The sequence below is a fragment of the Fringilla coelebs genome (genome assembly GCF_963513975.1).
Source record: "Fringilla coelebs genome assembly, chromosome: Z".
NCBI lineage: Eukaryota > Metazoa > Chordata > Aves > Passeriformes > Fringillidae > Fringilla > Fringilla coelebs.
The window spans coordinates 65,136,729-65,150,572 of record NC_140031.1 but is presented as its reverse complement, the minus strand read 5'-3'; the positions used below and the strand labels follow the sequence as shown (position 1 = coordinate 65,150,572).

Sequence of the window (13,844 nt, the reverse complement as noted above, 5' to 3'; positions counted from 1 at the left end):
AAATACATTTACACTTTTGTACAAATAAAGTAATAATTTGTGTGTGTGCCCTGACAGGGACAAGATTAATATAATATCTAATTGTAACACATTTTTAATTACTCCTGTCATTTCTCTTGCAATGACTGAATTTCTGCAATAAACTAGTAACAATGAGCTATTCTCTAGTGGTAGATGCAAAATATAATTTTTGAGTTGATAAGGTAGTTGAATTTGGGGAGTGAGTGCAGTAGGACAACTGCACTTGCGTTGTGATCATATAGTCTTGCAGAAAATGAAGATTATGTTTCTAGAGTCTGAGAATGCTTACAGTGCTGCATTCATCTCTATATATTATGATTTTCCCAGATTCTTGAATGGATTGAAGGAAAGGAGAGAAATATCAGAGCATTAATATCCACTCTGCATACAGTGCTTTGGGAAGGAGAGAATAAGTGGAAACCAGTCAGCATGGCAGATCTAGTAACTCCTGAACAAGTAAAGAGGTACTACAGGAAAGCAGTGCTTGTGGTTCATCCTGATAAGGTGAGTGTTTTCCTCTGATCTCCTTTATTATCGGAGGAATACAAGCTGCTTTTACCATACCATACTGGTTACTGGCAAATGCTTTGCTTCTCAGTCAGTGCCCTAGATGTTCTTCACTGTATTTCTGTTGTCTTCTGAATGTGGTGTCCTACTGCATTGAGGTAGTACAGGATTATTCTTGTTGTTGTGATAAAGCACAGAATTCAACAGAGAAGGAGGGTTAACAAATGAAAGATCCCGTGAGGGTTGTACTGAGCACCAGAGTCAGTGATGCTGGGTTCTGACTGACAGATGGCAGATGGCAGATTTAATGCTGATTAGTGGAATCTGTTTCATTTTTATGAGCTGGTACTTCAAGTCTTTTAGAACCAGTATGGAGACTCAGAGGCTGCCACAGCAAAACTGGTAGGTAAAACCTGCTGAACCTCATTTACTAAACCATTTTTACAAAAAAAAAACTTACTAGAATAAACAAGTTATCAGATGAAAAATACGTAATGAATATTACATTGTATTGCCGTCTGGGGAGCTATGTACAAATCACAGATGGGATGGGACTGCTGTGGAACCTGCCTTGAGCTGTTTTGTTTTCCAGCATCAGTCTCATTACGTGGCTGTGACAATGGGAAGATGCCAGCAGCTCACACCCTGGCAGCAGACCAAGAACTTAATGTTACAACTTACTTTATAAGTTTTTTGACCAGTCACACAAAGCAGAAGCATACTGACAGTAGTTCCATCCAACCACTATAAGTACACGTACCTTTGGTTAAAACAATGCTTGTTTATTTTGAATACAATACCTGCTTGTAAGCCTTAAAACACAGTGCACAGAGCTCCATTATTAAGCTTAGAACTTCCTAATATCTTGGTAGATATACTTTTCTGCGGCTTAGGGAGTTATTCTAGCGAAGTGTTAATACACAGACCATTGTTCTATTTGTCCTTACCTTTCTACTTTTTAGATAATTTTTCTGCTGCCCTATCTCATGGCTACTGCTTAGCTCTAATCACAGTTCTGTTGTCTCTGAGGCCTGCCTTTTGCAGCTTTCCCAAAACCCTCTGATTTTGTGGATTCCCACACATTGCAGTCTTTTTAAAAATACTTAATGCATGCCAATTTATCAAGGTAGCTTCTTGAGCTCTTGCACTAGATAGAAAGAGAAGTATTGGATATATCTGGTTTGAATTTTCAGGTTTGCATTCACTGATGGTTTAGTGAACAGTAGTCTAAATCCTATGTTGTCTTGTGTCCATAACAAACATGACATTTTTTGGTTTTTTAGTTCCCCCTCTCCTTCAGAGTCCTTGGGTATGTGACGTCTTCCACCTTTGTGGTGGTTTTTAAGGTGTTTTCTGTAAGACCCGTAATGCATCAGTGTCAGAACTCAGCTCTGTTTAAGGCATATTTCTCTTCCTTGGTTTTTTATTTTGCCACTTACCTATTATGCGTCGATAAAGCACTGCAGGTGCAGGAGAAGGGGAAGGATACTGGAGGGGCTCTGGGGCTTCCCTTTTTTATTGGACAGAACCATCTTTTGGGAGTGGATGCTTATTAACCACAAGGGCTGGATTGTGTTGGCCCAGAGTTAGGGCAGCTGTGAAACAGGCAGGGAATCAGGAGTACTATCTTTGAGTATGGAAGCAAACATACAGGAAGTGCTATGCCAGTCATGCTGAGTCTTAGCATCATTCACAACTAGCAACAGATTTTTCTCCAGGGAATTTCATTCAAAAGAAGTTGTCTTAAAGAGGACTCAGATTTTATCCTTATAGACTACTGCAAGATCTTTCAGGAAGCAATTCCAAAAATGACTTAATTTGTTTAGTAAGTAGTAGTAACTGAAAGTATTTATGAAAAGAACAGCTTTGAAATTTGTTTTTAGCTAAATTTAAATTACTTCTGAATTGTACTGAAAGTAACGTAAGGAAACCAAGGATTTGGATTTGTTTAAAAAATACTCGTGGCAAGCTTTGTATAAGGTTGGAGAGAGTTCTCTGTCCACAAAATTATATTCACAGAGCAGTCTCTAGCTTTTGAATAAGACAGCAAATATAAAAGGGATGGAATCTTTTCTAAAGACCTGATTTCTAATGTTTTTATGCTAATGGTGCATTCTCTTTGTTTCCAGGCCACAGGACAACCCTATGAGCAGTATGCCAAAATGATCTTCATGGAATTGAATGATGCCTGGTCAGAGTTTGAAAACCAGGGATCAAAGTCCCTTTTCTGAAACTTCACCTTTCACAGAACTGCTTGCAGAAACTGGAGCTGATCATTGTTATGACTTTATTGCGCCTGAGATTTATGAAGCGCTTTTCCACAATTTCAGCACAGTTTCTAGTTATGCACTTAAATGTGGGGATGTATTTTGTAAGATGTAGAGTACAAATCATTACATAGATGCATTAAGAAAAAAGCTGCTGAAGAATTCACAGTCTGGGAGTAAAAGTTTCTCTTCAGTTTTATATAAGAAAAATAGAATTTGATTTAAGCTAAGTAATAAGTGATAGGCTAGTATTAGTTATAAATCATTCCAAATTAATTGATTTTTGCTGTACCTCTACCGTCCCAAATTTATTTGTTACTTTGAGTAGTTTTGTGATTCAATTTTGATATTTGGTGCCTGTCGCCTTCTTCAAAGTGCTTTAGTTAGCAGCAGTGAATTTGCTTGGCTTATCTCAAACCTAAGGGTGTATATTTTCATCTGTATTTTATATAATCAATCTGATAATCATTCTGTAAATAATGTTTTCTGGTAATATCTGTGTTCCTTACAATAGAGTAACATTTATTTAGCCAAAAAGACAGCACATGTGGGAAAGTCAGACAGGGCTGTTCTTGATTTTATTTTCTCTTTTTACTTTTTTTTTTTTTTAACATATCATGAATCTAAAAAGAAATTTAGACTCTGAGGTCTGCATGTTCCTGCTGTTTTGTTTATTTATTGCAGTAGTCTGACCTGTGCTTATTGTCCTAGTTCTTTAAATGGTGTCTTTTGCTTCTGAATTCAGTGGAACGTTCCTTTCATTGTACTTCAAATACTCTGATAAAAACAATTTTACTCTGAAACTTGAAGTGTAAGCACAAACCTTTTACTGTGCTTTGATTTGTTTGAGTATTAAATCACTCATTATCATCTGGTGAGCATTTAAAGTGCTTTAACAAACATTTTGCTGCATGTTTGAACCTGTGTATTTTTGAGATACGCATGGCATCAGTGCATGTGAAAACATGGTGTGTCTTGATATATATACTGTTGTCTTTCTGCTCACCTATTTCCAGGCACTGCTTAGTGCAAGATGAGTAGAGACACAGCTTGGTAACAAAACTTGCCATGTTTTCTCATCCCTGTTCAGAAGGCACTTTTTCACTAGTGCTGGGGAGGATGATGCAAACGACCAATGACTGTTATACTCTATGTAATAACAAAATGTGATTTTCATATCAAGTTTGAAAATGTTGAAAATTAGTGCTGAGCTATTAAATCTTCAGCAGCAGTCTCCTGAAACTGGACAGTTGGGCATCCAAGGGGATATTTTGATCACTTGCCTTTTTGTACATTTTGCATGCTTAACTGAGAAGGAAGCTATATTATTAGCAGAGGTAACTGTTCAGCTGAGGAACATCTGAACAGGAAACATGAGATTCTAATGCCACCTGAAAGGTGCATTGGATGAGATTTTCCACTGCTGCATCAGCCCAAGAGCTGCTGAACACTTGCAATGTCTAGTTTCTAGCTCTGATATAACACAGTTACTTATTAACCTCTGATCAAAGGTTTCATTTGTGTATATTTGCATATATATTTAGCTGCTGTGATTTTTCTTTTTTTTTTTTTTTAAGGTGAAGCTAGGATCAGTTATGAATCAGGAAGGTTATATATTATTCATAGCTGCTGTTGTATTTTAGTTACTGTTTTGAAGCAGTCTTAAATCTTAGTAGATTTCTTTATAAATGTATGTAACTTGTTGTCTGATTTAAAGTAAGAGTTAATCTTTTTTCCTTTGGATACTTCATTAATTCTTTGTGTATGTGTTCTGCAACCATGGAAATTAAAGGTTTCTGCTGGTAGGATAGGTTTGTGGGAGACCTTTTTACAGTTCTAGGGCAAATACTATCTAGGAATAGGTTTAAAAAGACAAACACAGATATATAATGACTTTCTAGTGCTATATACAAGTGAGAGATAAAGTATTTCTAAGGGGCCTGCTTAGAATAAGGAAGGACTGCTTTAAAAACCCATGTTCATTCAGCACAACTGAATGCAGTACATATGGGTTGCATATAGGCAACTTAATTTTAAGGCATACATTTTTATTGCTCTTTTCTTGAAATATGTGTTTAAAAAATTAAAACATGAAAGTTGGGAGGAAAAGATCTTCTGCTTTGTATATTTGGTAGTTTTCTGGATGATGTCTACATTAAGCTTTTTAAAATTTCTCTACTCTTGCTTGCAAAATTTTCTTGGAACATCAGAGAAGAACCTTAGATGTGATTTTAAGTTAGCAGCGAAAACGTGAGTGCAGGTATTTTACCTGGAACTAAAGATCTCTTGAAATTAGCTCTCTCTTTTAAAAATTATGGAAATTCAAGAAGTTTGGCTATGGATTCTTCCAAGAGCCATTACATAATTACTAAAACTTCAGTCATGTTGAGAGATCCGCTCAGCTTATTTTATGGCTTAGTCAGCTCTAGTTCTGTGGGGGAACTGGCTGATTTCTCTGTCTTTCTCCTTTCTACATAATTGAATTTTGCTGCTAGGAATCTGGGAGAAGCTTGGTTTGGTAAACTGATAAATCTTGACAACAAAACTATTTTGGGCAGGGTGTTTTGAGTTTGGTTTTATTTTTTGTAACTGTGCCATTTCTCTGTGTTACATACAAGAATGTGCAAACAATGGGGATTTCATTAAGATTCTGTAAGCAAACTGTAACTTGGAAATTAAAAAAAGTTCAAGTGGTGAATATGAACATAATAAATGGAAGTTTTGTTTTCTGTGCAACACAAAGCAGCATGAGGACCACCAAAGGTGTTTCTTAGTGTAAGGCTTATATGTTAAGTACAACAAGAACCTGGGTGGAGGGAAGTTAAAGTATATTTCATATAAATGTGTATTGAGTCTTAATGTTGTTTTAGTAGGAGATGGTAATTTGGAAGAAAAAGTCCAGCACTTTTATCAATTCATCTTAAAACAGTAATAAAAAATGGTAGACAATCTGGGATTAAGGGCCTTTCAAACTTTAGATTTGTACTTGGTTGTTAATTGTCTGTCTGCTGTATGAACTAGGAGTGCACTCAAATGCTAACACACATATTTCACTGTAGTTGTATTCTTAGTGTCTGCAAACTGAAAAGCTTTTAGAGCAGGCTTTAGAAAAAAAAGATTAATCAGAGACTTGGCTGGATTCTCTCTTTGCTTAAAATGTTTATTTTCTGTTCATGTTAGTTGTTCATTGCACAGTTAAGTTATGAAATGTTGAAGCCACAACCTGAAAGCTGAACTTTATATCTGCTTCTGCTGTCTGTGAACCTTGAAGGTGATGTCACCAGGTGTTACCTGCAGGTTGATATTCTGCATGCATGGATGTACTCCAAGGATTTGCATGAGGCACTTGAGGCTCTTGTATGAAGCACCTCCTTGACTCTTGCAGCAGGTCATGGGGCCTGCTGGCCCGTGTTGGTTGTTCCTCTGTCTGGTAACAACACCTGACTAATACCATATATTGTTTGCAGCCTACTGGGGCTCAATTTACAAAAGTAAGTAGGCTGAGATGGTTAGTGCAAGAAAAAAATGAAAACAGCACAAGATAGGTTAAAGGAAGAGTAGAGAAAAACACCAGGGCTCTAAAGTACATCTGAAATACTGTTTTCTAATTCTCTCTCCACTGACCTATTGCTGCCTACCTCTGCTAAAAACAGGTGTAGACTGGTAGAGAGAACCTGGCTTGCAGCCTGCTTTCCATCCCTTTTAGAACACTGCTGACTGACTGTAACAAGTTGGAGTACCAAGTCCTTAGCTTTTTTTCCCCCTCCCCAAAGTTTATATAAAGCAGGTTCAAAAAATGTTTGGGCAGGTTTCCACTAGTTTTTTTTTAAATTACAAATTACTTGTGTTACATTGCTGTTAGATCTGGAGAGTCCAGCAAAATAACTTTCAAAACAGAGACGTATGAAGAAGAATTGGTGTTAAGAGAGTGTGTGGCTGGAGTCTGCCTAATAGAAACAAGTGGTGTATTTTAACTGGAGGAAATCAGTTAGTGTCTTCAACCTCAGGCATGCCTTTTTGGTGTTTCCTAGTGCTGTCAGAGTTCCTTAGGAGCAGCAGAGTGTTCGTGGTTAGTTAGACATAAAGCCTGGAAGGAAAAGGTCCTCAGCATTGTTAGTTGGGTCAAGTTCAGCTATTTTGCTAATCAGTGGTAGCTTCTTCAGCAAGTACAGAGCAGAAAACCTCCAAAAGTGCTGATGAAGTACATTTCCTTGGAACAGTGGCAGAGTCATTGGTGTTGTACTCGTGAGGGTAACTAGTGCTCATGAAAAATGCCTTCTTTTACCTCCATGTTCTTGGTAATTCTGGACAATTCCTCCCATTTTGTCTTGCCAAGCACAGAGGAACAGTTGGTTTGTGAAAGCTACATGCACAAGGTCAATTTTTTGCACAAACCAAAGCGGAGAAATCTCATCAGTTCTTTGGGGCTGCTGGGTTCTGTGCACCATTCCACTTTCTGAGGCCAGACTACAGTTTTCCCAGCAGTGGCAGTGTTTGCATACTTGCTGGCAGCTGCACTCACTGCTGCTCACACAAGTGTTTTCAGGAATAGCATAAGTGTGGAAACCTTGTTGCTCCTTAGCTGTGTCCTTAATTGTCTAATAATTGCAAGGTAACGGCTCCTTTGTAAATAAGTTCAAATTAATCTTGTATGACTCAGTTGACATTTTCTGTCAAGAACTTGCAGGTGATTGACCTGTGAAAGCTGTAAAAGGAATGTATCATTTCCCGCCCTTGAGCCTGTCCCTGGTGCAGAGCAGCTCTCACACCCAGAAGCTCAATGACGAGGAGCTGAGCTCTGGTTCTGAACTTGATGAATCTTGCAATGCTTGCTTACTCTCTGTTTGGGTAAGCTTATTGTGAACTGCAGCTTAGACTGCATTAGGCTTCCAACATATGCTCCAAAATACTAATTCAGTACTTTTTATGAAGGATACATGTTATCATAGAAGCTTTTATTACCAAAAGGGGATTAAGAGGCATTGTGGGAACTCCCAAAACTCTAGTGGAATGTACTGTATATTTGCAATGTAGATTTCTAGAAGTGATTGTCATCTCTCATAAGGTCTTGGCTTGCTCTGAGGTCCTTATTGTATTTACCTGTAGTTGTGATTGTACTTTGAATGCCTGTGGTTTTTTCTGATTTAGAGTGTGTGGAAGGACAGAACCGACACTCAATTCCTGGTTTTGCCATCTTTCAGGAAATGCAATGTACTGTGTAATTTTGCTACTAGTGTAATGAAACTTATACCTGTATGTATATAAGGTAAAATAGTCAAATTAAGCCTTGTTTAAAAGTAGATTTAATGTTTGGTACAATGTCCTTGAACAGAATATTTTGCTTTGAAATGTATTACAATTTAACCAGTGATCAATTAAAACAAACAAAATAACTTTGTCTATTTCCTTCTTTACAAAGAGAGAAATGGCCCGAACACCTGAAGCATTTCCACTGTGTCTTCCAGAAAGTGTCTGGAAACGTTAGAGAAGTGGTTCTCGTTATGTTCAGGTTGACTGAACCTGTTAGGAGCTAAGTGGCTCTTGAGGAGCGTCTCTTCTTCTGGAGAGGGTCGCTGCAGTGTGCCCTGAGGTTTGACAGCTGCATTTTCCAAGTGCTTGTGTTGGGTTGAGTGGGTTCTTGCACAGGATCTGCTGCAGTGCTTTTCCATTGCCCAAGGGAAGCTCTGGCTTAAGTGTGTAGCAGTGATCAAAGGGAAGAGAACAGGAGCACATGGACATGACTGAGGCAGGAGAGAGGAATATGAGCAGCCTGTAGGGACACATCTGGCAATGAAGAACTGCAGATGGCAGGAATCTGAGGGAATGTGGCATGGCAAAGGGTGAGCTTCTGCTGAGAGCATACTGATGAGGTGCCCAGAAGCATCTTGACTCCATACTCTGCAACAAGAATGGGTGAGCAGAATCTTTCATAGGTGGGAACAAGCCACTCGGTGACATTGAGAAAGTTTCTTTAGAAGTTAAAAGCACGAAAGCATAGGATTACCATTACCCAATGGCCTCTTAGGCAGAGGCCATTGCTACTGGATAATGTTTTTCATTCTGCTTACTACTTTGAATAATCCGATGGGTTTACAAGAATTTGTGATAGATTACTCAGTGCCAAGATGCTAAAAGACCTTTCTCCTTGTATCACATACCAAATATGCTACCACTTTTGCTGCTTATCAGTTTATTCCTAAAATGCAAACATGCTGAAAAATGCATTGATACCTACTTCTGGTCCTTTACCTCTGCAGCAAAGGAGGCTAATATTAGTCAAGTGCATCTTTCTTTGCTGTATGCAAGGCTTCTGGCTACTCTGATGTGATTTTAGAAAGACTTGAGTTGGGAGAACACAGCAAATAGAAATCCTGAAGAGTCAACCTATCAAGCATCAGTAATTACACCAGGTAAGCAGAATGTATTGTGGAGAGATAGCATGGCCATAAATTCAATATCAAGCAAAGCACACAAAAGACACTGAAAGGCAATTAAAAGAAGGCAGCAGAAACACTTTGTGTACTGTAGTGTGCAGAGCAGTCTGTAGCAATCAAAGCCTTCGAAGTCTGCAATTGTAGCCACCTCGCCTGGTTACTGTAATGTTGGAGAGGATATGATTTGCCCTGCCTTCAGCACTGCCTCTCTTATGAGATAAGAGAAGGACTTTTGGGCAAAAAACATAGAAAAAGGGAAAATGAAGCACATAAGTAGGTGAAGACTTGATCTAGAAGGATCCCTTCTAGTACAAACTTACAAGGAACTCTTCATCTCCTTTAATCCGTAAAGCTGCTGGCTGTTCTGTTCAGCTCCTAGTCAAAGCTCTGGACACACACAAAATAATGGCTGTGAAGTTTTCTGGTGTAAAATGGTGCTGGCAGACCCAGCCTTTATTAATTGGTGCTCTGCAATGTTTCTTTAAGCATGGCTCTGGTGAGGAGCAGGACAGCAAAACTACTCCACAGGAGATGGGATCTTCAGTGCAGCCCTGACCACATGCAATATGTCCAGCACACTTCTAACGTGCCAGAGGAAATGTGAAGTAAGCTCATCCAGCTTGCTCAGGAAGCTGATTTAAATTACAAGCCTTGGTTTGCCATTGCAGGGATGTTGCTGTGTGTGCTGTGAAGCACTGAGTGTTCCATAATGGTTGAGTTTTGTACTCCTGCTGGGTCTGTTCCTCTCCTGATCCCTGCTAGCCTAGTACTGTCAGTCTCATTATGGAGTTCAAAAATGCTGCTGACAGCATTCTTAGAAGCTGTTAGAGGAAGAAGAAAACTTCTCTCTTCCCAACAGTTCCAAGATTTCATCTTTCTCTGGTCTTCTGGACTTTCAAAAGCAATGGGTTCACTAGACTTCATGTGGAAACTGTTCTAGAAGTAGAAGCCAGCCCTACAGCAGTTAGCTGCTGTGATGGCTCTTAGCTCTCCCTTTCATGCTGCACGCCTGCTCTGTCCACATCCTAGTGGTGGCTCACCATAGAGGCAAATAAGGTGCCAGATTCTGTTCTAGGGATGTATGAACCACAGGAACTGGACTCCTACATGTTTTTTCAATGGATTGAATTAAGGCTGTTGAACCCACTGTATGTGCTATCTCATTTCACACTGAGAAATTTTTATATACTGTGGCTAAATTTGCCTCTTGTGCCCTTACTGACTCATCATGAAACCAGGGATGAATGTAGGGGTTTTTTAATTTTCATTTTATTACCAATGTTTTTTTTTTTTTTTCTTAGCTGTCTTCACTATAGGAGCTGCCCTCCCTTTTTCTTCCCTCACTCACTTCTCCTCACTAGGCTTTTCTGCTGCTCCTACCACCATGAGCCTAACACCTATTAGACCTGGAAATTCCTCACCTGCTTCTGTGCACATGCTGCAGCTGCTCCGCACACGTGCAAGGTATGAGCCTCTGTCAGATCTCTTTATTTCTTTTTCCATGTGTGGGACATCATGAAGACCACATCTCCTGTGGAGGGTGAACTGCATCTGTTTACTATCTCCAGACGTATAAAAGGATGTTTGGGAGTTTCTTATAAAATCTTTCTAGGAACTAATGCAAGGGGGAGAGGCAGAAGGGACATAATTCTCTGCCAGATACCCCATTGCGTTGGGTGGCAACTGCATTGCTCCCCTGAGTAAAATGCACCTGGTTTCATGTGTAATTATTTATCCTCAGTAATCATGTTTCTTTATTTTGATTGCCATCTGCTGGCAGAATGATGTGTACATCACCATTTCACACTTGTGCCTCATAGGGTTTTTTTTAATACTAAGCATTTTGACTGTGCTTGTGTAGTTTGTATGTGCATGTTGCAAAAAAGAGCTGCTTTTGGATGTCTGAATTCACAGGCTGACAAGGCTGGAGGCAGAGCTCACAACCCATGAGAACACGTGTTCCACTAAGTGGACAGAAGCAAGTAATCTATGCCAGAGAATGAGGAAGAGGAGACATGCACCACAGGAGTCTTGGAACTTCAGGTGGGGATGGACACACAGACTGGAAACAGCATAGGAGAGCAAGGGGCTGGGCAGTAGGCATCCAGGTAGATCCCAGGGCTGTGCCCTGCATGTGCTCAGCCTGTTGTGAGTAGGTGTGACCTCAGCACAGACACACAGTATTTAGAATGCAGGCACTCAGCTGCAGTGGGAGGAGGAACAGACTAAGCACCCAAGGATTCCGGGCGGTGCAAACAGCTGTACTGTCCTATCTCCTGCTCTGAGTAGAGGAGGCTGTAAAATGAGGCCCTGACAGTTCAGTCCAGGCTGCTTTACCCGTGGGGAGGTTGTTGAGGTGACTAGGTGTGAGGTTCCCAAGTGACTGCAAAGGGTACCTGCCTGCACAGCCCAGCACTAGACCCAGGGTTAGCACCCTCAACAAGTGCTCCCATAGAAAGGCTCATTTCTCACCAGTGTTCCTGTGCCCCGCCATGAACGCCACAAAATTCATCTGGTCAGCATCTTGAATACTCAAACTCAGCTTCTGAATCAAGTACTGTCCTGGAATGTTACCTGTCTGAAAAAAAATGTCCACAGCTTCAAAGGAAAATGTGGGAATTCAGCACATTGCTCCGGATGTCCAGAACTACTGAGAGAACCCTTGGGGGGCTCGGAGGTCTTGGAATGTTGCCAAAAGTGCCTGGTGGCTTGACTTTGATCCCTCTAGAGATGTGCCACCTGCATTTGAGGATATGAGAATCACTGGGGTTTAAATGGTATAGAAATAGTATAATTACAGGGTAAAACACAGGTTTTAAGATTTTGGTACAGGGGGGTTATGGAGACGAGATGGAGGAATTTAGGCCTATCTCATGGTTCTTCTTCCTTCTTCATGTCTTCCATTTTTCTGTGTGATGCAGATATTTTTTGATAGGTTCTTGGTGAAGGTACACTTGGTAATAAGAATGATAAGTATTGGGAGCAAAAGGTAAATAAGATTTATGTTGTTTTTGTTATAAGAAGACATGACTGCCCTGTGGGCGGTCAGAGTGCCTTTGGCTGCCTTGCTGGTCAGACCCTGGCTGGGCAGAGAGAAAACTTTGTAGATAAGAAATAAAAAATAACCTTGAAGACCAAACCTGAGAGTCCAGCCTCGTCCTTTGAAGCCCGATCGGAGCAAACCCATCTCACCCTTGTCTGGGCAGAGACAGACAACAGCCGGCCCAGACAGGAAAATTTACATGCATTTATTAATCCCTCTGCAGGATGGTATAAAACTCAGCCCAAATGACAGCAATTCAAAAGTATTTAATGCTAACAAGACCTTAAAAACAAAGTTTGAGTTTTACCTGGGTGAATCACTGGAAACTGTCTCTTTAATATGATCAAGCATCTTGTGTAAGGTAAATAAAATCAGATGAGCTTCAACTTTTAATTCCATTGCTGTGAAGTGTAACGTGTCTGCTTCAAATGAGAAATGATAAATGCTGTTCTTTAATTTCAGTGCTATGCAAATAGTATTAGAAGATTTCTCCAGATGGTGGAAGATCAGAATCTGTTGAATTTTTCAGCAGATCTTTAGCATACACTGGAATTCCTGTTGCTGTGACCCATGGTGGCATTTAATACTTCATATCCTTTTCCATAGACGAGCAGAAATGCAAATACATTTCCCAAACACATATCTCCTGGCAATGTTTGCAATTTCTGCAGAAGCATCCAAAAAAGGAGATGTTAGGAGACCACGTTTTTATCCAGAACTGTGAAATGAAGCTCCAGTTCTGCAGAGCAGTGGTGTACCTCTGTACTCCCGAACAGGAAAAAGGCTGCATCAGTTTTAATGTCCCCCACTGGACAATGAGAAGGAGAAGGCACACACACCTGCCTACAGTGCCAACTTTGTCCTCCAGACCCACCCCTGAATTTTCTTACAGGAAGTCACTCGAGTTCAAGGTAAAGAAAAACAAGCAATTTTTCCTTTCCTTTTTCTTAGAAATGACTTGAGTTTTCCCTCTCTATTGCTCTCATCCATCTCTGCGGCCCTCAGCATAAGGATATGGACCTGTGGGAGTGAGTTCCAAGGAGGCCACAGAGATGATCAGAGGGCTGAAGCAGCTCTCCTTTGAAGAACTGGGATTGTACAGCATGAAAAGAGGAGGCTGTGAGGTGACCTTATTGTGGCCTTCCAGCACCTAAAGGGGGCTTATAAAAAGAAGGGAGTGAGGCTCGTGGAAAGAGCATATCATGACAGGACAAGGGGCAGGAGTTTTCTTGGAGCTGAAGAGCCTGGATGTGTCCTGGCTTCGTCTTGGGCACAGCATTGCTCCTGAGCTGGCTCCTCCAACATAAGGAAAAGAGCAAAAATTTTGTCCTAAAAGGTACAATGCTCTGCTTATAGCACTGGTTACTTCATCAATATTTTGCCTTATCCCTTTCTGTACATTGTTCATTGGCATTTCACAGCATTTTCCTGGAAAATGCTTTGTGGGTAATGGTTACTGTTTTTCTTCTTGTTCTTGGGTATATTTAGGGAGATGTTTGTATGTATCAACCTTGCACATACTGGTAGGTTATCCATTCTTGTCTCCTGTGGGTCCAGAGGGTTTATTATACC

At 40.2% G+C, this 13,844-nt stretch overlaps 1 protein-coding gene across 1 annotated transcript in view; it reads left to right on the top strand.

The window, feature by feature from the left end:
- Positions 1-8,171, top strand: part of GAK (cyclin G associated kinase) — a 68,010-nt gene extending 59,839 nt beyond the window's left edge. Inside the window, exons 27-28 of the mRNA XM_084224656.1 lie at positions 349-525; positions 2,658-8,171. Coding sequence (XP_084080782.1) covers positions 349-525; positions 2,658-2,759 — 279 coding nt within the window. The 3' untranslated portion in view covers positions 2,760-8,171. The remainder of the gene's footprint in view (positions 1-348; positions 526-2,657) is intronic.
- Positions 8,172-13,844: the final 5,673 nt, after the last annotated feature.